Source organism: Macrobrachium nipponense, chromosome 5, assembly GCF_015104395.2.
Source record: "Macrobrachium nipponense isolate FS-2020 chromosome 5, ASM1510439v2, whole genome shotgun sequence".
Taxonomy (NCBI): domain Eukaryota; kingdom Metazoa; phylum Arthropoda; class Malacostraca; order Decapoda; family Palaemonidae; genus Macrobrachium; species Macrobrachium nipponense.
The window spans coordinates 85,265,439-85,287,566 of record NC_061107.1 but is presented as its reverse complement, the minus strand read 5'-3'; the positions used below and the strand labels follow the sequence as shown (position 1 = coordinate 85,287,566).

At 37.2% G+C, this 22,128-nt stretch overlaps 1 protein-coding gene across 9 annotated transcripts in view; it reads left to right on the top strand.

Annotated features, from left to right (window-relative positions):
* Positions 1 to 5,658: 5,658 nt before the first annotated feature.
* LOC135215479 (glutamate-gated chloride channel-like) overlaps positions 5,659 to 22,128 on the top strand; it is a 104,228-nt gene continuing 87,758 nt past the window's right edge. For 2 of the 9 annotated variants that reach the window (XM_064250231.1, XM_064250228.1), the window contains exons 1-2: positions 5,854 to 6,194; positions 6,621 to 6,702. In XM_064250231.1, coding sequence (XP_064106301.1) covers positions 6,635 to 6,702 — 68 coding nt within the window. In that variant the 5' untranslated portion in view covers positions 5,854 to 6,194; positions 6,621 to 6,634. Of the gene's footprint in view, positions 5,778 to 5,851; positions 6,195 to 6,620; positions 6,703 to 22,128 lie in introns of those variants that run through there. The other 7 variants (XM_064250227.1, XM_064250230.1, XM_064250229.1 and 4 more) reach the window with 7 other exon arrangements.

The window sequence follows — 22,128 nt, the reverse complement described above, 5'->3', positions numbered from 1 at the left end:
GAGCCCGTGCTGTCATAGCGCCAGCTTCATGATCAATAACAACAGATTTAGATTCTGCATTTTTATTTGATTCTAAATCTAGTCATCAAAGACGTACTAGATTTGGAATCAAATAAACAAGGTAGAGTTAAATGGCTGGCCTTTGGCACATGAAAACGAAGGTTTAATATATTTCTGGGGGCACTCAAAATACCAAGCCCCTTCCCAGGCAGGGTTACGTCAAGTAGAATAAGGTACATGTATGTATGTATGAATGAGTGTATGGAGGAAAATAAAAACACTAAAAGTATGGAATGAAATTCAGAGAGGTATACATGGATATGAGCTTTCCATCTGCTGCGTTTTCCAAGTCGTTGGTGCATATACCAATGTCTTCATGGGTAACGTTCGGCATTATTTCCAAGAGTACTTATAAATGCAATAGACAGTATTTATTCAGGTAATACTGAATAAATAGTATTTAGTTCAACTTATCGTATCCCATATAAAACAAAATATAAAAAATATTCGATTTTGCACGATGTTAAGTAGCCGATAATTATAGATAGGTACTTAGTATTCTTAATAGGCTACTTATTTTATGTGTAATATAAACACACTCTATATATATATATATATATATATATATATATAGTTTTTTTTTTTTTTTTTTATGTATATAATATTATTATATAATCTATATATATAATTATATATTATAATATATATATATACATATATAGTGTGTCTTTGATAAATACTTAGATACATAGGTAGATGGTGTAGATAGACGGAAGGATAGATAAATACACAGGTAGGTATTCCCACGGCACAACCAATCCCCCCCCCCCCCCACCACCACCACATGGTCCACCTCTTGAATGTAATGGGACTTTCTTCGAACTCCCCCTCCACCCGACCCCACCCCTTTTCGTCATGAACATGGAATTGGTCCCCCACCCACCCCCCCACCCCCTCCGTTATTCCCCTTGGTAAATACGGTCTAGCTGAAGTATATGCTCCTTCATTTCGACTACTCTCTTCAGGGGATGGTAATGAAATACAAATATCCTGAGAGTTGTTATATTCTTTGCCTTCAACATTTATCGGAAAACTTATGGTATGCTTTTCTCATTGAAATTTAGTCTCGGCTCATATATGTGTATATATATATATATATATTATAATATATATATTATATATATATATATATATATATATATATATATATATAAAATTAAGAGAGTATGATAATTTCAGAAAAGTGTATTTCTGTTGTTACTTCATGATAAGCTCTTATGATTTGGAAGAAGCAAATTGAGGGGATATTATTTTCATATCTTAATTTATACGCATTATATATATATATATATATATATATATATATATCTATATATATATACAAATATATATATATATATAAATATATAGATATAATATATATATATATATATATATATATATATATATACATACATATATTAGTTTGTGTGTTGCGTGTATGCGTAAATGTAAAGATGAAATTGCTGACATATATAAAAAGCAAAGAACGATCCTAAAACATTTGTACTTAGTGCAACGTATTCGAGGACAAGAAACAGAACAGGATGCAAAAAGGTAACGTGGTCAACATTACCTGGTGTCCCAGGCGTCTCATTCTTACCTTTCTCAATAAAAATCAGTCTCACGTATCTGCCGGATGAAACTGACGCGCACTTTTTAAAAACTTTCCGATTCATCTCAGTCTAAAACTTTCTTTTTTAATATTTTTATGATTTAAGAAAATGAGGGATTTTGGAATCGTGTATCTGAGTAATCGTTTGTGTCCTGTACATCATGGAGATAAAGGTTTTTCCTAGTATGACCTATATAGTCTTAATGCATGACTCTTCTTAATACCGTCCGGTTATGAGATTTTTATCTAATAATTATATATTCCTTTTTGGCCTCGCATTGGATTGTCAAAATTGAGCATTTTTATCATTTTTCTAAAATTATGCAGCAATAATGCCATAAGGAATGGCCATTTTCCGTATGTGATGGTTCATTTTTCACTTGATTTTTCAAGTAAATTCTAGGTTATCACGAGTATCAATAATATCTTATTATTTATTTTTAATTAAGTTCGTTCATCCAGCCTTATGAAGTTATCCAAAGGTCCACAAGTATCCTTACTCAGTAACCCTGTGCGGAACACCCAAAAAAAAAGAACTATTTTCATTCGCAATTTTATAGGATGTTAGACTTGTTCCAGATAGCGCCAGACAAAGTGAGGTGCTTCCGTCTTCATTTCAGATATTCCTGGAATCGGTAGGAATCAGCACGAGAAGATGTGTTTCAAATTCACGGATTTTTCAGAGGGAAATGGGTGAAGTGAGATTCCGACAATTCATTCAGTAAGACTGTTCTTTGTAGTGTCCCTTCTGCCCCTAGCAGCTGCAACCCTATTCATTCCTTTTACTATACCTCCTTTTATATTATCTTCCATCTTACTTTCCACCATCTCCTAACAATTGTTTAAACATTATTCTCAGAGTTGAATGACCTTGTAGGTCCCAACTCTTGGCCTTTGGCCTAAATTGTATATTCCAGGTCCAATTCCACTTAGGTGGTTTCATCCGTGACAACATTTCTGTAGAGCAAATCTCCGCCACTTGAGAGAAAGCTAACTATGATACCACCATTGACATTGCAACGAAAAAAAATGAGTTACTTTAATCTAAGTAAGCGTAATAAGTATAGTTTGAGTGCAAGAAAGGTAAAAAGAAATTGGTCCCGTGCTGCACTTTTAACGCGAATTTGAACTGGTCTGCTTTGCCCTGTATCAGGAAATATAATGAACTTAAGAATTTGTGGCTCAGATGGAGAGATACATGGATTGATAAATTGATAGGTAGATAGATAAAAATAAAATAAATACATAGATACTTTGATAGATAGACAGGCTCGGAACGAGACGTTAAACGCAACTGCATTAAAAAATACGTTGCAGACGACTTATTAGAAAATTGCGAGCTGGGAGAAATATGGAATGAGCCAAAGAAACTCAGGAGATGAATGCTACGTATCAATCAACAGTTTATGCTGCGTTGGGTCTCTAAACCAGATTGCCTGCGGCTTTTCAAAGGGAAGGTACAAAAAGAAGGAGAAAAGATCACCATAAAATCATTTTATTGAAACTTAAAAAGTTGTATAAAACGGACCCGCTGTCTCATTCAGGGCTACGGTAGGAAGTTAGAGTTTTTATTTATTATTATTTTATTTATTTTTTTTTTTTTTTTTTTTTTGGTCTATCACAGTATTCCAATTCGACTGGTTGGTATTTATAGTGTGGGGTTCCGGGTTGCATCCTGCCTCCTTAGGATTCCATCACTTTTCTTACTAGAAGCATACTTCTGCATGAGTCCTGGAGCTATTTCAGTCTCTAGTTTTTCCGTATTCCTTTTCAGGGATCTTGGGATCGTACATAGTGTTCCTGTGATTGTGGGTACCATTTCCATTGGCATATTATTATTATTATTATTATTATTATTATTATTATTATTATTATTATTATTATTAAGAAGACGAACCCTATTCATATGAAACAAGCCCAGTGGAGCTTTGAAATTCAAGCTTCTAAAGAACATTACGGTGTTCGTTTGAAAGAAGTAACAGAAGGTAATATGAATTAAAGAGAGAAGCGAAAGTTAACATGAAATACGAAAGAAGAGATCATTATTGGGAAATAAGAGAAATAAATTAATGAATTAATAAACAAATAGATGAAAATGTAAGTGAATTATGAAGTGTAAGGAGCATTGTTTTATGGTATCAATGCAATGCGCCTTTGCATCTCAGTCATTTCTATGACTAAAATATAAACAGGAAATAAGTCTTGATGTAATCTGTCATTTGCATGCGCCTCAGTGGTGTGGTCGGTTTGGTCTTGGCCTGCCACTTCGGTGGCCGCGAGTTCAATTCTCGGACATTGAGGGGTCAGAGATGTGTATTTATGATGATAGAAGTTCAAATCTCGACTTGGTTCGGAAGTCACGTTAAGCCGTTGGCCCCGTTGCTGGATAACCACTGGTTCCACGCAACGTTAAAACACCATACAAACAAACAAACATCTATCATTTGTTATCGATCCGTGCCACTTGTCATTCTAGCATTCCTCTCTTTCTTTATTTCTTACTTTCTTTAAATTTTCATCTGAAAACCCATATAGACAGAGTCAACAGACTAGAACAAAACCCGGCAGGCATATTCCCCAACTATAACCGAAGACCGCACTTTCCCTGAAAAAGCTGGACGCCAGATCTTCAAAACTAACCTTAGAATCTTCTTGAAAGCAATCTCTTTATGTGTCCCACACCCAAATCACTTGCGGTCCACTTCTGTGAACTAACCTAACCTAACCTAGGGTCATTGCAAAAAAAAAAAAAAAAAAAAAAAAAAAAAACCGGGCTTTTGCAATACTAGTATACACCCGGGAGAGAGACCTCCTAAGGAAAACCAGCCTGCAGAGAGAGAGAGAGAGAGAGAGAGAGAGAGAGAAGGTAATCAACAAATAAATATGAGGGAACAGAGAACAAAGCCTATACGTATGAATTTAGGAGACAGCAGAAAGCAGGAATAAAATTTTTCTTCGCTTAAATATTTGGAGATTGCACCAGGCAATCTATTCCACATGTTAGTTGTAGCCCAGATAAAATTTCTAGCAAACTTCTTATTTGTCTTCTTGTCTATCTTTCCTCCCAATTTCGTCATTATTATGTCGTTCCTTTCTTTCTCTTAATAGGATGTTGCGAGTGAATCAAGTTACTTATCGTGACCCTTCCTGTTGAAGAAGGGAAAGTTTCAATCGTTATTTTTTTCTGTTGCTACAGTATGTTCCTACATTCTCCAAACGTACGCTTTAGAGACGCAGGTGATACCTGATTAAATTTCGCTACTAGCCAAGACCCATCTGTTGTACGTGACAGTTCTCTCTCTCTCTCTCTCTCTCTCTCTCTCTCTCTCTCTCTCTCTCTCTCTCTCTCTCACTGCTGGCCCTTCCGGGTGAAGTGGTAGCATTTTGATTTTACAACCAAGAATTCCAGATAGAAAAGAAGGGAAAGTAAATGTAACATAATCGAGTGAACACAAGTTTGGTATCATGATCATCATATAATTTGTAATGAGAGCTATTCTGAAGCCCATCTGGTCGAATCCATTCACCTTACTTATATTCTTCACCTCTCTCTCTCTCTCTCTCTCTCTCTCTCTCTCTCTCTCTCTCTCTCTCTGTGAATAATAAATATTCGCATGATTTGTAATGAGAGGTATTCTGAAGCCGATGTATTCGAATCCATTCACTTCCCTTATATTCTCTCAATTAATATTAATATAATTTGTAATGAGAGGTATTCTGAAGCCGATCTGGACGAATCCATTCTCTCTCTCTCTCTCTCTCTCTCTCTCTCTCTCTCTCTGAGAGAAACAGATATTCGGATATTCAGCAAAAGCTCCATTGACCTCTCTCCGCTTTATCGTAACTCTGAAATGTACCAAGCAAGATGGACTTCTCTCAGCATCCGTTTCCTCCGATAAGCTCCTCAATATCTCAAGGGTTTCCGGTAAGGCACAAGAACGCGCCGAGGATGCCCTATAAATAGAGATGCCCTCTAATATTTAATAGTCAACTGTTACTTCATTTGAACTAAGTAACCTTTAGCCAAAAGGCATCTTTCCTTCGCAGTGAAACTTCTGATTGGAAAGACATTTAGTATGTAAAGAAAACAGACAAACGTGATGTCTTTGTGGTGTTGTGGAAAGTTAGTGAAATTTTTATTATTTTTTTCAAATGTATGATTTATGAAACTTACATATACAATGGTTTAGGAGACATCTAGTATATAAAAAACGGACAAATCGTCATGTCTTTGGGGTGTTGTGGAAAGTTTGTGAAATTTTATTTTATTTTTTCAAATGTATGATTTATGAAACGTATACATTTACAATGGTTTAGGAGACATCTAGTATATAAAGAACGGACAAACGTGATGTCTTTGTGGTGTTGTGGAAAGTTAGTGAAATTGTATTTCATTTTTTCAAACGTATTATTGAAACGTACATTTACAATGGTTTAGGAGACATCTGGCAACTGTCATGTATTGACATTCATCCCGGTGTTTTGCAAGAAACGATTTTATCTGGGCCAAGCTGAATGTGAAACAAAGGTGTTAAAACTGGTAAATATGCGACTCAAAACCATTTTGTTACTTGAATGAAAGAGTGTTACGTTAAGTGACATTTTTTAAGGAACAGCATTGTAGAGTTTGCTCGAGTGTAAACGGTGGAATATTTGGAAGTTATCAAATAAGAATAAATTCAACAACAGATTCGGATATTTCTTGATGAAATCAGCTCATGAAATTGGGTAATATAAGTGATATAAGTGATTAACTCCAAATCATCTTCCACCAAAGTAATGTGGAAGTATTTTGCTAATTTTAAAAGTTTGGAATCAAATTCGTATGCAACTGCTTACATTTTGCTTACCAGCCATCCGTTGTTTGTTTACAAATTACAATTGAGATTTATTTTAACAGCTTTTCTTTCAGTTCATCATTCTCTGGTAATGTTAATTATAATTTCTTTCCCTTTATTTTTTTCAGGGGTAGCGGCCACAATGTCACGTGACCGCTGGAGAATAGGGGCTGTCCCACTCTGCTTTCTCTTCATACTTCAGACTGTGTGGTGAGTAGATATATAATATATATATATAATATATAATATATATATATATATATATGATATATATATATATATATAATATATATACACACGAGTTAATACGCATGCGCGGGTATGATTAAAATTCCGCGCATAAATTTCTAGAGCAGATATACATCATATCTTATGAGCTATTTTTTTTTTTTTTTAGGTTTTTTCTGTCTCTGTTTGTGGTTTTTTTTCGCACGTTTATCTCTCTAACTAAATATCTGTTTATTCTGTGATGGTATTCCATGAACAAATAATTAAACGAATTTAGTGTGACATTTATTTCTCTATCAGATTCTTTGTTTTCCAGAATACACTGTCAGTATGTCGATCCAATGATTAAATGGTTTATGAATATAAGTAGATATATATATATATATATATATATATATATATATATATATATATATATATATATATATATATATATATATATAGATATATATATATATATATATATATATATATATAGTATTATTAGTATTTGCGGCCCAGTGACCTCGCAGTTATGACGCCAGGTAGATTTTAATGTCAGTCAGTCAGTCAGTGCTTTATATATTTTTTATGAATGTTGGCCTTTACTGAAAGAAAACGAAATGCCCTTGAGGTATGTGATAGAAAACGTAAGCGAGGCAAAGGATTTGGATGTCCATTTAAATCTCCTCGTGATTCGAAGACGGAATATTTAATTTCATGCGCCAGTCTCCTTGTATTGGTTGTTAGTGACAAAATAATCAGTGTTTGCAAACTTCAGTGGAGAGCCTTCATATATATATATATATATATATAGATATTATATATATATCTATATATATATATATATATATATAATGTCATATATATATTTAATATATATATATTATATATATATATATAATATATATATATATATATATATATATATTGTTGCAGCTTAGCAAGGACAACGGCTGGTCAGAATGTAAGGCAACTGAACAGCAAAATTCTCTCTCTCTCTCTTCTCTCTCTCTCTCTCTCTCTGAGAGTGTGATTTTGTTCGGCTTTGAATTTTAGGCCTAAACTAACCAGCCGACCAACCCCCACCCACCCCCCTTCCCCCTACCCCTCCTCCTCCTCCAACTCCCAAAAGCGAAAGCTGATATCTCTTATCCCACGTGAACTTACGTCCGTGCACATAAAAGAGCTTATCGAAGCGTACAGTGCCCCCCTGTAATCTTCTCTCCGCTTCTTGCTGTGTTCACCCTTTTCCTTCCTTTTTTTTTTTAGCTGTTTTCTCCTTGTTACATTCGGCCCCCTCTCCTCCATTTACTGTGTTTATTCACCCCGCTGTTCCTGTCGGTTAATGGTTGGCCACTCATGTGCAAATAAACTTCCACAATTGAAACTGCACAATTTCAACCGAAGATGCAATACGTTACCACTGTAATGCTATTATCCTCGCATTTTTATACATTTTTATCTATTAATTTATTTATTAGTTTATTTTCGTTTTAATTAGTGAGATCTCTTCACTCTGCATTTCCCTTTACCTTCTCCTATCTCCTAATGAGCACAATATTCTTTGCAAGTTTGAATTTCAAGGCAGCGGCCCCTTAGGTGGGCTTGTTCCATGTGAATATTGTTCATCTTCTGAAATATGATAATAACAATATTGGACCTCGTATCTCATCTTCTGCTTCCTTATTATTATTTTTTGTTTTTCTATCAAGACATCCTATTCGACTGGGTGGTTTTTATAGTGTGGGGTTCCGGGTTGCATCCTGCCTCCTTAAGAGTCCAGTAAGAGAGTTTTATATTATTATTATTATTATTATTATTATTATTATTATTATTATTATTATTATTATTATTATTGTGTTTGCTGGAAATAGACCTTCTTTCAAAAATTTATATTTAAAACAATGGCAGAATTTACAGAATTGGTTTTATACCATAAGGAGAATTGAAAGAATTTTGTATAAAATCAATTATTATTATTATTATTATTATTATTATTATTATTATTATTATTATTATTATTATTATTATTATTATTTAATCAGAAGTCGAACCTTATTCATATGGAACAAGCCCACCAAAGGGTCAACTGACTTGAAATTCAAGCTCCCTAGGAACAGGGTGTTCATTCGAAAGAAGTAACGGAAAGTAAAGGGAAATACAGAAAGAGAAGATCAGTTTTTAGAAAAAAGATAAATGAACAAATAAATAAAGAAATAAAAGTGTAAGTAATTTATTAAAATACAAGGAGAATTCTCGTTCATATTCTCTTTCTTCCATCGTACTTTCCACCCTCTTCTAACAATTGCTTCATAGGGCAAGAACGAGGTTGTTCTCCTATTAAACTTACAAAACCTCTTTACTTCAAATTTCTCTTTCTGCGCAGAATGACTTCATAGGTTCCAGCCCTTGGCCTTTGGCCAAAATTCTACATTCCAGTCCGTCCCCCCATTTGTTCTTCTAGTTCTTGTATTCGTCTTCCTTTTCTCTTTTTACTGCGTTTTTCGCTTCACATCTGCTATTCTTCTCCTCCCCCGCCCCCGTAGGGGGGTAGCGCCGTCAGTGCACCTCATTCGGTGCAATGTAGGCATTACTTAAGGTTCTTTGCAGCGTCCCTTGGGCCCCTAGCTGCATCTACTTTCATTCCATTTATTGTACCTCCGTTCATATTCTTTCTTCAGTCTTACTGTCCACCCTCTCCTAACAATTGTTTCATAGTACAACTGCGAGGTTTTCCTCCTGCTGCACCTATGTAACCTTTTACTGTCAATTTCCGTTTCAGCGCTGAATGGCCTTAGTTGCCCCTGTGCTTGGCATACTGCCAAAAATTTATATAAATCAGTTCAAATCAAAATCCTCTTCTCCCGCTTTCTTCTTTCTGTCTACCCTCCGTCGTCTCTTTGAGCTTTGAATGCTATTCTCATCTCTTGTTTATTTATTTTCTCTCTCCCATTTCCTGTGTTCATGTCTTCTCGTCTTCTGGCTAAGTTAATCTTTCCTTTTTATTATACATTCGTCTTCTCCCTGTCCTTGCTCGTTTTTTCTTCTCTCTCCTTATTAGCAATAACTCTTCCTCTTTATTCTTTCATTACCAGATTCATCATCTGTATTCATTTTAGTTCGTCTTCATCCCTTTCAGCTTTGACAGCATTGGGAGCATTGGGTTCAGTCAGTCCTTGTACGGGTGACCGCTCATGAATGACAGGCGCCGTCGGCATATAACCTCCCGTAACCGTTAGAAGGAGTTGCCGTTCAGCCGCGGTTTGAGTTTCGGCGCGGTACGTGACGTCCCCACCGTCAGAATTCTCCTTTTAGACTTTCATTAGTGAACCAGTCACCTCTGACGGTGTGAATAATCTTAATATTTTCTTTATTACTTCAGTATTTATCAGTTCAAGATATTAGTGCCAACACGTAAATGGAAATGAAGAAAAGAAACAGTCCCGTGTAAATTATGTGGATTTAACAGCTGATTTTTATTACGGAAATATGGACCCCAGTGAGGATTTCTTATTTTTTATTTATATTTTTATAGCGGTAATATAACAGATAATATTCGCAGCAAGAGGAATTATTCTTATGCAGTAACAATCAACCAAAGGAATAATTGCTCTTTGTGTGCTTCTTATTGTGGTGAACATATTTTCTCTTCTCTCTCTCTCTCTCTCTCTCTCTCTCTCTCTCTCTCTCTCTCTCTCTCTCTCTCTCTCTTATCCCTTGCATGGGACCTTTACTCCCGTAATGGAAAATGAAATTCTCTCTCTCTCTCTCTCTCTCTCTCTCTCTCTCGTTTTTCATCCCAACGATGATGAAACCCTGTAGCAAAGTCCGTAGGGGACCTTTAGTATAATTCCTGCTGGTTTGAGGTTAAAAACCAGCCCAAGTGTTCTCTGCAAAATCATTTATCATTTGGCATTCTCAAGATAGATAAGGTAATATATTCAAGGAGTGAAATATAATAAGATGCATTTCTCCGTCCCTCAGATGGGTTCAGTAAGCAAGTTTATTTATAGCCTGAGAGGGAGAGGAGAGAATAATCATATTTTAAAGTTTTCTCCTCAACTTGAAATATTCTAAGTTGTTCCCTTCCAAAAGCTGGCCAGAGGGATACTGAGTGATGTTTATACTTACTTTTGTTTGTGTGTATTCACGTACGTTGGTTGTTTAGTCTTTATTTATTGGCCATCTTCTCACAGATGTTACTGACCTTATCAAAAGTGTGATTACAGCTTACTCTTACTCCGTTGGTTTTGTGGCCTCATTATGACCCACTATCAAATACACCAGGAAGCGAAGGTTTGCTCACAAGTGTGGACGTTTATATTGAAGAAGCACGTATTAAGTATAGTTCCCATTCTTTAATCCTGGCTTCTTCATTTCCAAGTGATTATGCCCCCTTTAAAACTCAAGTTTCCAGGGCCTTCATTGTCAATTTATAAACAAAGAAAGTGGATATCTTATAAAAATTTCAACGCAATCAAATAATTCTTAAAACTTTCATTTTTCTGAGTAATGTTCTAAAAGGATGTGTTTGATTAGAAATGCATATCTCTGTGCCACTTTATTTCTTACCGTAGTGAAATGGAATATATAATTTAGGCCAAAGGCCACAAGCACTGAAAGGAAAATTGAGAATTAAAAGGTTTGAAAAATGTAACAGCAGGAAAATATCCTCGCAGTTGCTCTGTGAAGTAATTGTTGGGAGAACATGGAAAGTAAGATGAAAGACAGAGAATATGAACGGAGGTACAGTCAAAGGAATAGAAGGGGTTGCATCTAGGTTGCCGAAGGGACGCTGTAAAGAGGCTTCATTAATGCTTACAGCGTGAGGTGCACTGACACTCTACCTAACTAGCTACGGGCCTATTTCTTATTTAATGAAGTTTATATCCAGTTGGCTAATCCCATAAAGAATAATGGTCTTCGTGGTGTAATCGGTAGCACCTTCGCCTACCAAAGAAGGGGATCTAAGATTCGAGTCGCGGGAGAAAACCGGCGGATGGGAACTCTCTGCTAAGTACCTGGTGGTGAGACGATTTGGCAGGCCGCAGCAGGCAGGGTTTATAAGGGTATGGGGACAGCACCCTCACCCCCTTACAAGACTCGCAAAGAATCGGAAGGCCAGTGTTTGATGGCGCAACTCTCGCTCATAGACAAAATAGAATACTTCCTTTTTTTCGTATGCCATCTTTAATAACTCCTATTCTTCCAGGGCAAACTTAATTGTTTTCTCTTGCGATGTCGCCTTTATTACCTGTCTTTTCTCCCGTTTTTTATGAATGTACAAAATATGTCTATTTGTCGCCGTAACCTCGCAAACAACGTTCGAGTTTGATCCGTTCTTGAACGGGAGACCGTCTAGTCAGTGCATGTCAGGTGCCTTTGGTACAGAAGCTCCTTTGAATATTAATGGAACTTACGGCAGACAGTAGGAGTCTGGCTAGAATTGCAATGGATTGCAGCAGATCCAGAAAAAAAGAACGTTAGATCTTCAGAAAAGGTCCGTGTATGTTTCTATCCTCTGCAATACTTTCGCCCCTATATTTTGTAATCGTCCGCCAATGACAGGACATTATTACGTTGTTTTGTTCAGGTATAATCTAAGACCGCAGCCAGAGAAATTGCCGAAGAACTTTGCGCGACGAATTTTTTTGACAAGTGATGGAGAGTTTTTTTTTATTTGTTTACCTGTGATGGAGTTTTTTTTTACCGATTTTTTTTTAAACCTGTAGAGGTTTTCTTGACACGTGATGGAGAGTTTTTTTTATTGATGGAGATTTTTTTATCTGTGATGGAGTTTTTTTTTTTACCTGTGATGGAGTTTTTTTTTTTTTTACCTGTGATGGATTTTTTTTTATCTGTGATGGAGAGTTTTTGTTTTTTACATCGGATGGAGTTTTTTTTTTTTTTTTTTACCTGTGATGGAGAGTTTTTTTTTAGACCTGTGATGGAGAGTTTTTGACCTGTGATGGAAAGTTTTTTTTTTTTTTACCTGTGATGGAGTTTTTTTTTTATTGATGGAGAGTTTTAAATGTTTTATCTGTGATGGAGTTTTTTTTTACAGTTTTTTTTTTACCTGAGATGGATTTTTTTTTATCTGTGATGGAGTTTTTTTTTACCTGAGATGGATTTTTTTTTATCTGTGATGGAGTTTTTTTTTAGCTGTGATGGAGAGTTTTTTTTTACTCCCTGTGATGGAGGTTTTTAATTGACCTGTGATGGAAAGTTTTTTTTTTTACCTGTGATGGAGAGTTTTTTTTACCTGTGATGCAAAGTTTTTTACCTGTTATGGAGAGTTTTTTGACCTGTGATAGAAAGTTTTCTTTTTTGCCTATTATGGAGAGTTTTTTTTACCTGTGATGGAGAGTTTTTTGACCTGTGATGGTGAGTTTTTTCGACCTGTGATGGAGTTTTTTTTTTCTGTGGGGGAGAGTTTTTTTTACCTGTGATGGAGAGAGGTGTCTTTCACGCGATTTTCTTCCCTCTCCTCCGCTCCCTCCAACATCCGCCAACATTTCACTTCGCCGACTTGAGAAGGGGGGTTGGGGGAGAGGCGATTCTTATACATGAAATATTCATATTCCTTTCAGTCACCTCTCTCGGTCAGATTCGGCGGTGGTGAATTTCGGGTTCGTATTTGCGCGCAAAAAGTTCTGCACGTATGAATTTGCATATTCCACATTCACTCATACACATACTTATATATAAATGTATGTATGTATGTACGTATGCATATCCGCGCTTATGAAAAGGTCAAATTAGTATTTAGCAGACGAATTCACATTCCTGTTTGCCCATTGATGACTGGAATAAAGGTTAAAAGGATCCACTGAAATGTCCGACGGTATCCGAAACTCCCGTATCCGTATTACCATTGGTCCGGATACGGAAGATTCAGTAGAACACTTGAGGCTGCTTAAAAGACTAAAAACGAATATTCATTGATCGGTATTATGGCGGATGGATAAAGTGAAAAAGAAGTAAGCAGGATAAAGTGAAAAAAGTAAGTATAACAATAATCGTCATTTATTTATTTTCCAGCTTTTCTTGGTTTTGTCGTCTCCAAAAACTTGGCTTTTATTAGTATAAAAAATACAACTCATTACTCATCTTTTATCACGACTGAAATACTGTAAATATTTAAAACATAATTTTCGCTGACCATGACAGTTTTTTTTTTCCGCGTCACAGAGAAAAATAATACAGAACGCGTAGCTCAAAGATATTTGGAATTGTATAACTTTGTGGCAAGATCATTAGCAACAAATGTAATTAATTCCTGCTGTTGCAAGGTTGGCAAGTTGAATTGCACTTTCCTGAAATGTTGCTAAGAACAGTTTTAGTATTATAGCATGATGAGAGATTTCCATTCCTTCCTGGTTTACACGCGCACTCAGGACACACACACACACACACACACACACACATATATATTATATATATATATATATATATATATATATATATATATATTATATATATATGTGTGTGTGTGTGTGTGTGTGTGTGTGTGCGCCTATGTATATGTATGTATATATGTATTCATACTTACGCTGCCCTATGTTGGTCTACGCGCACAGACTCATAGGAGTATACAGAAGCGTGGAAGAACAACGAAGTGCAACTGCGCACTAATATTATATATTTACGTTCATACTGCGCAAGTTTTTTCGTGATGCCAAAATTCCTTTCGCCCCGCTGCGTTCTTTCTGTTTCATTTATAATCCGTTTCGGTTTCCGCCGGCAGAGCAAAAAAAACACAATCAATCAATCCGCGACCAGCCGTTCCACGTCGTGAATCCTTCTCAGAAATCTGTAAAAATGATCAGACGAATCACGCGATTGGGAACTCCTTATCGCAAGATATAGAATAATAAATTTTCGGCGTTTGCGTGCATGCGGACTTTCCCCAATCCCCCCCCCCCCCCCCCCCAATCAACCCCATCCATCAGCAAAGTAAAACGAGTTGCGAGACCTAACGACCGCCGTCGTTTCTTTCGGCAGCTATTTTAAGCTATTCTGTTTGATTTTATTTTATTCTGTATTTTATTTTATTTTATTTTGTTCTGTATTTATTTTATTTTATTATGTTTATTTTATTTTATTCCGTATATATTTTATTTTATTTTAGTTTCTGTTCTATATATATTTTGTTTTATTTTAGTTAATATTCGGTATATATTTTGCTTTTAGTTTGTGCGTGCGTTTTCCAATATCTATAGAGGGTCAAGGAACGTGTGGGGAAAGTGTTGAAAGATGTGAGAGGTCTGATGTGCACCCTTTGAAATCTGCCCAACCTACAGAGACTATAACGAATTCAAACAAACTAAACGAGAGCGACTGATAGACTTCATTGTGATGGAATATTTTCTTTTCCTCTATTATTATTATTATTATTATTATTATTATTATTATTATTATTATTATTATTATTATTATTATTATAGTGAAGGGTTCCGGGTTGCATCCTGCCTCCGTAGGAGTCCATCACTTTTCTCAATATGTGCACTGTTTCTAGTAGTACACTCTTCTGCATGAGTTCTGGAGCTTCTTCGGCATCTTGTTTTTCCCGGTTCCTTTTCAGGGATCTTGGTTTCGTGCTTAGTGTCCCTATGATTATGGTTATAATTTCCAGTGGCATACCCCACATCCTTATTTCTGTTGTCAGGTCTTGATACTTATCCATTTTTTTCTCTTTCTTTCTTATCTACTCTGGTGTCCCATGGTATTAAGACATCAATGAGTGATAATTTATTCTGGATTTTGTTGATCGACGTCACGTCTGGTCTATAGCAATCCTAGAGGATCTTTGCCTGACCGTTTTCTATCACTACCTCAGATTGGTGTTTGTACCACTTATTATTATTATTATTTTTTTTTTTTTGGTCTATCACAGCCCTCTAATTCGACTGGGTGGTATTTATAGTGTGGGGTTCCGGGTTGCATCCTGCCTCCTTAGGAGTCCATCACTTTTCTTACTATGTGCGCCGTTTCTAGGATCACACTCTTCTGCATGAGTCCTGGAGCTACTTCAGCCTCTAGTTTTTCCAGATTCCTTTTCAAGGATCTTGGGATTGTGCCTAGTGTTCCTATGATTATTGGTACAATTTCCACTGGCATATCCCATATCCTTCTTATTTCTATTTTCAGGTCTTGATACTTATCCATTTTTTCCCTTTCTTTCTCTTCAACTCTGGTGTCCCATGGTATTGCGACATCAATGAGTGATACTTTCTTTTTGACTTTGTCAATCAATGTCACGTCTGGTCTATTTACACATATCACCCTATCTGTTCTTATACCATGGTCCCAGAGGATCTTTGCCTGATCATTTTCTATCACTCCTTCAGGTTGGTGCTCGTACCACTTATTACTGCAAGGTAGCTGATGTTTCTTGCACAGGCTCCAGTGGAGGGCTTTTGCTACTGAATCATGCCTCTTTTTGTACTAGTTCTGTGCAAGTGCAGGACATTCGCTTGCTATGTGGTTTATGGTTTCATTTTTCGTATTGCACTTCGTACATATGGGAGAGATGTTATTTCCATCTATCGTTCTTTGGACATAATTGGTTCTTAGGGCCTGATCTTGTGCCACTGTTATCATTCCTTCAGTTTCCTTCTTGAGCTCTCCCCTCAGTAGCCATTGCCACGTGTCATCGCTGGCTAGTTCTTTAGTCTGTCTCATGTATTGTCCATGCATTGGTTTGTTATGCCATTCCTCTGTTCTGCTTGTCATTCTCCTGTCTCTGTATATTTCTGGGTCTTCGACTACTTTTATCAGTCCTTCTTCCCATGCACTCTTGAGCCACTCATCTTCACTGGCCTTCATATATTGCCCCAGTGCTCTGTTCTCGATGTTGACGCAGTCCTTTATGCTTAGTAGTCCCCTCCCTCCTTCCTTTCGTGTTATGTATAGTCTGTCCGTGTTTGCTCTTGGGTGTAGTGCTTTGTGTATTGTCATATGTTTCCTCGTTTTCTGGTCTATGCTGTGAAGTTCTGCCTTCGTCCATTCCACTATTCCTGTGCTGTATCTGATTACTGGCACTGCCCATGTGTTTATGGCTTTCATCATATTTCCGGCGTTGAGTTTTGACTTGAGTATCGCCTTGAGTCTCTGCATATATTCTTTCCTGATCGTGTCCTTCATCTCTTGATGTCTTATATCCCCTCCTTCCATTATTCCCAGGTATTTGTATCCCGACTCATCTATGTGTTTGATGTTGTTCCCATCTGGTAGCTTTATCCCTTCAGTCCTTGTTACTTTGCCCTTTTTTATGTTGACTAAGGGGCATTTTTCTATTCCAAACTCCATCCTGATGTCCCCATATACAATCCTTACAGTCTGGATTAGGGTATCTATTGCCTTGATGCTCTTACCATACAGCTTGATGTTGTCCATGAACATCAGATGGTTAATTCTGTTGCCTCTTTTCTTGAGTTGGTACCCAGCATCCATCTTCTGCAGTACTTTTGTCATGGGAATTATGGTTACTACGAAGAGTAGTGGGGACAGTGAGTCGCCCTGGAAGATCCCTCTCTGCTAGTCTTATTCCAGAGCTTGTAAGTATTGTATTCCAGTTGCGCATTGTATTTTTGAGGAAGCTGATGGTGTTTTCCTGTGCCCCATATATTTTCAGGCATTCTATTAGCCATGTATGTGGAACCATGTCGAAGGCTTTCTTATAGTCTATCCAAGCCATGCTTAGGTTGGTTTTCCTTCTCTTACTGTTCTTCATTACCATTTTGTGTATCAGGAGCTGGTCTTTTGTGCCCCTACATTTCCTTCTGCAGCCTTTCTGTTGGTGGGGGATGGTGTTTGTATCCTCTAGGTAGTTGTATAGCCTTTCGCTGATGATACCTGTTAGTAACTTCCACATTATTAGTAGGCAGGTGATAGGCCTGTAGTTACTGGCTATATATCCCTTATTCTTGTCTTTCTGGACTAAGGATGTTCTTACTGTGGTCATCCATTTGGGCACATGGTGATTTGTGATACAATGCTGGAGTTGTTCTGCTATTCTTGGGTGTAGGGCCTTGAAGTATTTGAGCCAGTATCCATGGACTTCATTGGGACCTGGGGCATTTTCTTTAGTAGGTGTCTGACTGTGTCTGTCGTGATGTCAGTTAATCTTTGTTTTATTCTCCCTGTTTCTTCAGCCTTGACTTCCTGGAGCCATGTTGCATGTTTGTTGTATGATACCGGATTGCTCCAGATGTTTTCCCAGAGTTTCTTACTTGGTTCAGCTTCAGGAATTTCTTGGTGGTTGTCTTCCCCTCTTAGTTGGCTGTATAATCTTTTCTGGTTGGTATCCCTTATTCCTGTTCATGTACCGTTGGATCTTATGTGCTTTGGCCTTAAGCCTCTGTTTTACATCTTCTATTGTGTTGTTTAGTCCCCTCTCCTGTACTTTGTATTTCTCGTTCAGTTCCTCCCTTGTTTTCTTGCTTCTTAGCCTTTTTTCTGCCATCTCTTTCAGTTTACTGAAGTCCGATCTCATCACCATGCTTTGCTTTTCCAGGCGCCTTTTCCAAGGCAGTTGCTGTTTTGGTTTCTGTTGGGTCAGTTGTGTTGGTGGTGTTGGTGTTCGTATCCCCATCAGTTCTGCTACTAATCTTGCTCCTGCATATGTCAAGTTATTTGTTTCTGTGATATTGGTGGTGTGTATTAGTCTCATTATTTCATTGACCTCACTTGTTTTCTCCCTTAATTTCTTTTCTACCCATTCCATCCTGTCTATTACTTCGTCGGTGTTTCTTCGTCTGTCGTTGTTTGATACCTCATCATCCCTGTCGTCTTCTGTAGCATCGTCTCTCAGTTCGTCTTCTTGTAATTCGTTGCCGTGTGTCATTTCCCTTTCCAATTCCTCTCTTTCTGTTGGGGAGAGCCAGTTCTTTTTCTTTATGTTCCTTACTTGGTCTGCCAGCCTCTGCTCTGTTTGGGGGGTGTTATTCCTCTCATTCCAGATGTTGACCAACCTTCTTCTATATCCTCTCTCCATCGGGTTGCTTCTGATGTAGCATCTCCATATTTCCTTATTTTCTTCTCTTCTCCATTTCTTCCTCTGGTTTGCTTCTGTAGCTCCAGTCTCTGGTTTGCTTCTGTAGCTCCAGTCTCTGGTTGTTGGTTACTGTCGTTGTGGTGGTCAGTTGCTGGATGACGACCTCCAAGTACCTGACCGTCTTCCCCTTCAATTGGGCTGAATACCTGGCTGCCAGACGAAGCTCCTCTGTTGCCAGAGGTTCCATTTACGTTGTTGTCGTTTAATCCTTCATTTCTTTCCATCATTGCTGAGTTTTGCTATTTAACCCATAGCTGGACCCTACCCCATCAGGAATAGGTACTCATTTACAGCTGAGTAGACTGAGGAAATTATGGTAAAGATCCTTTCCCAAGGAATCAACGCCGAGGAGAGCGGTCACCCATCCAACGACTGACCAGCCCCAATGTTGCTTAACCAGTCAATTGACGGCCTAACACCACTCTGCCATGGCGCCACACATTATTATTATTATTATTATTATTATTATTATTATTATTATTATTATTCAGAAGATGAAAATTATTCATTGGAACAATCCCACAGGGGCCATTTCATTGACTTGGAATTCAAACCTCCAACGAGTATGGTGTTTATTCGAAAGTGACAGAAGGTAATGTGAAATACAGAAAGAGGAGATCATTGATTAGAAAAAAAGATGAATTGCAAAATTAATAAATAAATAGATGATTAGATCCGTAAGAAAATTAAACAAGCTGCACAAGAAACAAATTCTAATAGACCTTGAGTCACTAAGCAGAGGAAACCGAGTAGCAACGACGTTCAAGAAAATAAAAAATAATAAAAAAATAAAAATTTCCCTTGTATCAACTCGGCCTGGCAAGTCATCCCAGCCAAACTTCTGTCGAGTGGATAGGCAAACTCCAATGCTTTGAGGATGCTGCAAAGAGTTAATCTCGGATGGGAACAAAGTTTCCATCGGTTATTTCAGGGGAAGAGTTCTCGTTCGACGAAGGCATTACCGCCAGAGGGCGTAGTTCTCCGTTTCCGTGTGGTGCCTGCCTGACTACGAGGTCTGAGCGTCAATCTTTCCTTCCTCCAGTTCTAATTGACCTCCATCTCTCTCTCTCTCTCTCTCTCTCGACATCTTTACAAGCTAACTTTCAGCTTCCATCTCTCATTACATCCACCCCGTCAGATGTAAAATAGGAAGCTTAGCGAAATGGTCCTCTCGGGGTGGGGGGCGGGGGTGGGGATGTGGGATGCTAATTTTCCTGAAGACCTACAAGGCAACGACTGAGAAGAGAGGAGGAATGCTGTCTGCCCACACAAATTAGACAGGCTTCATGGTCTCCAGTCACTGCATAATGTGAAATGGGGTGCTCGCGCGTGTAACAGTGCTCGTGCGTTTGGCCTTTGTATATTTATTGATTTGTTAATTTGTGTTCTACTTTACAAAAACAAAACAAATAAATCTATTCTTTCTGCTTGTCCATTTGCCTTCCGTTGGTTCTTTTAAATGAACACAATAATAGTTTTTGGAAGCTTGAATTTCAAGTGAATGGCCCCTGTGGGTAGGTTCCATATGAATATGGATAATAATAATAATAATAATAATAATAATAATAATAATAATTAGGATACGTAGAAGAGTTTGCTACTAGAAACAACGCACATATAGTAAGAAAACTGATGGATTCCTAAGGAGGCCGGGTGCAACCCAGAACGCCACACTATATATTTTTATATTCAATGCACTATTGCACAGCAAACATTACCCTGTCACCAAGTAACCGAATCAACGTGCTTTCAGCCATATACTGGTATCCCCAAGTTTGATGCTCTCTCTTGCACCCCGTATGGGGGTACTACCATAAGTGCACCTCACACGGTACGCTGTAGGCGTTACTTGAATGTTATTTGCAGCGTCCCCTCGTGACCTACCTGCAACCCCTTTCGTTCCTTTGACTATACCTCCGTTCATAGTCTCCTCCTTCCTTCTTACTTGCCACCTTCTCGTAACAGTTGTTTCATAGTGCAACTGCGAGGCTCTCCTTTCAAACCTTTTCACTCGCAAATTCCCTTTCGGTGCTGAATGACCGCATAGGTCCCAGGGCTTGACCTTTGCCCCAGATTTTAAATTCCTTTCCATCCCACACTCGGCTGCAGGATCATGCGAGGTTTATGGATAAAGACCAGTCAGTCAGCCAAACTCACATGCAATAGAACAGGAAGTGTGGAATTCCCTCCATGGCGGGGTAATTGTCAGGACTCTATCCCTGGGAGAGCTTGTATCACATATTAAAAGCTTACAGATACTGTTGGGATTTTAGTTATTATTATTATTATTATTACTGGGAAAAACTCTCTATAGTGAGAGTATATTTAATGTTCTAAGAGGTCCGCAATGACAAAAAGTGTTGCGAGTTCATATATGATCTGTTTATAATTTAAAAACCTTTTATAAAACTTTCGAACCCTTCCCCGGGTTCATCTTCAGTCCAAAAATTCTTTTTGGACTGAAGTTGAACTCAGGGAAGGGTTCGAAAGCTTTGTAAAGGGTTTTTGAATTATACACGAACTCGCAACATTTTTATTATTGTGGAGCTCTTACAACAGTTATAATATAATAAAATAATAATAATAATAATAATAATAATAATAATAATAATAATTATTATTATTATTATTATTATTATTATTATTATTATTATTATTATTATTATTATTATTATTATTATTATTAACTTACACCGAAGCAGCTCGTGATCGGCCCCTTCTACGTTGCATCAAGTTTCGAAGACATCGAATAAAATTGTTTTCCAAATTTTGGGAGTATCTCATATGTCTGTACGACAAACAGACTGAAATTGGGTTGTTATTAAGAAACGAGAAGTTTGCCCTTATGCAGATGAGCTCAGCATTGTAGGTTTTATCGAATACCGTAATACTGAGATTTGTCTCCTCTTTAACAAAGGAAGCTTTGATGGTTCATTGAGGCGGCTGTATTCTTAACTTTTTTTTTCATAACTGAAGTCACTGTGTTCTTAACTAAGGTAGCTGTATTTTTAATTAAGGTCATTATAGCTGTATTTTTAATTAAGGTCATTATATTCATAACTAAGGTCATTGTATCCTTAATTAAGATCACTGTATTCTTAACAAAGGTCTGTGTATTCTTGATATCTTAATTGATGTCGCAGTATTCTTAACAAAGGTCACTGTATACTTAACTGAGTCTCTGTATTCTTAAGAAAGGTCACTGTGTTCTTAACAAAGGTCACTGTATTCTTAACTAATGTCTCTGTATTCTTAGCAAAGGTCACCGTATTCTTAACTAAGGTCTGTATCCTTAGCAGAGGTCACTGTATTCCTAACAAAGGTCAATGTATTCTTAACTAAAGTTTCTATATTCATAAGAAAGGTCA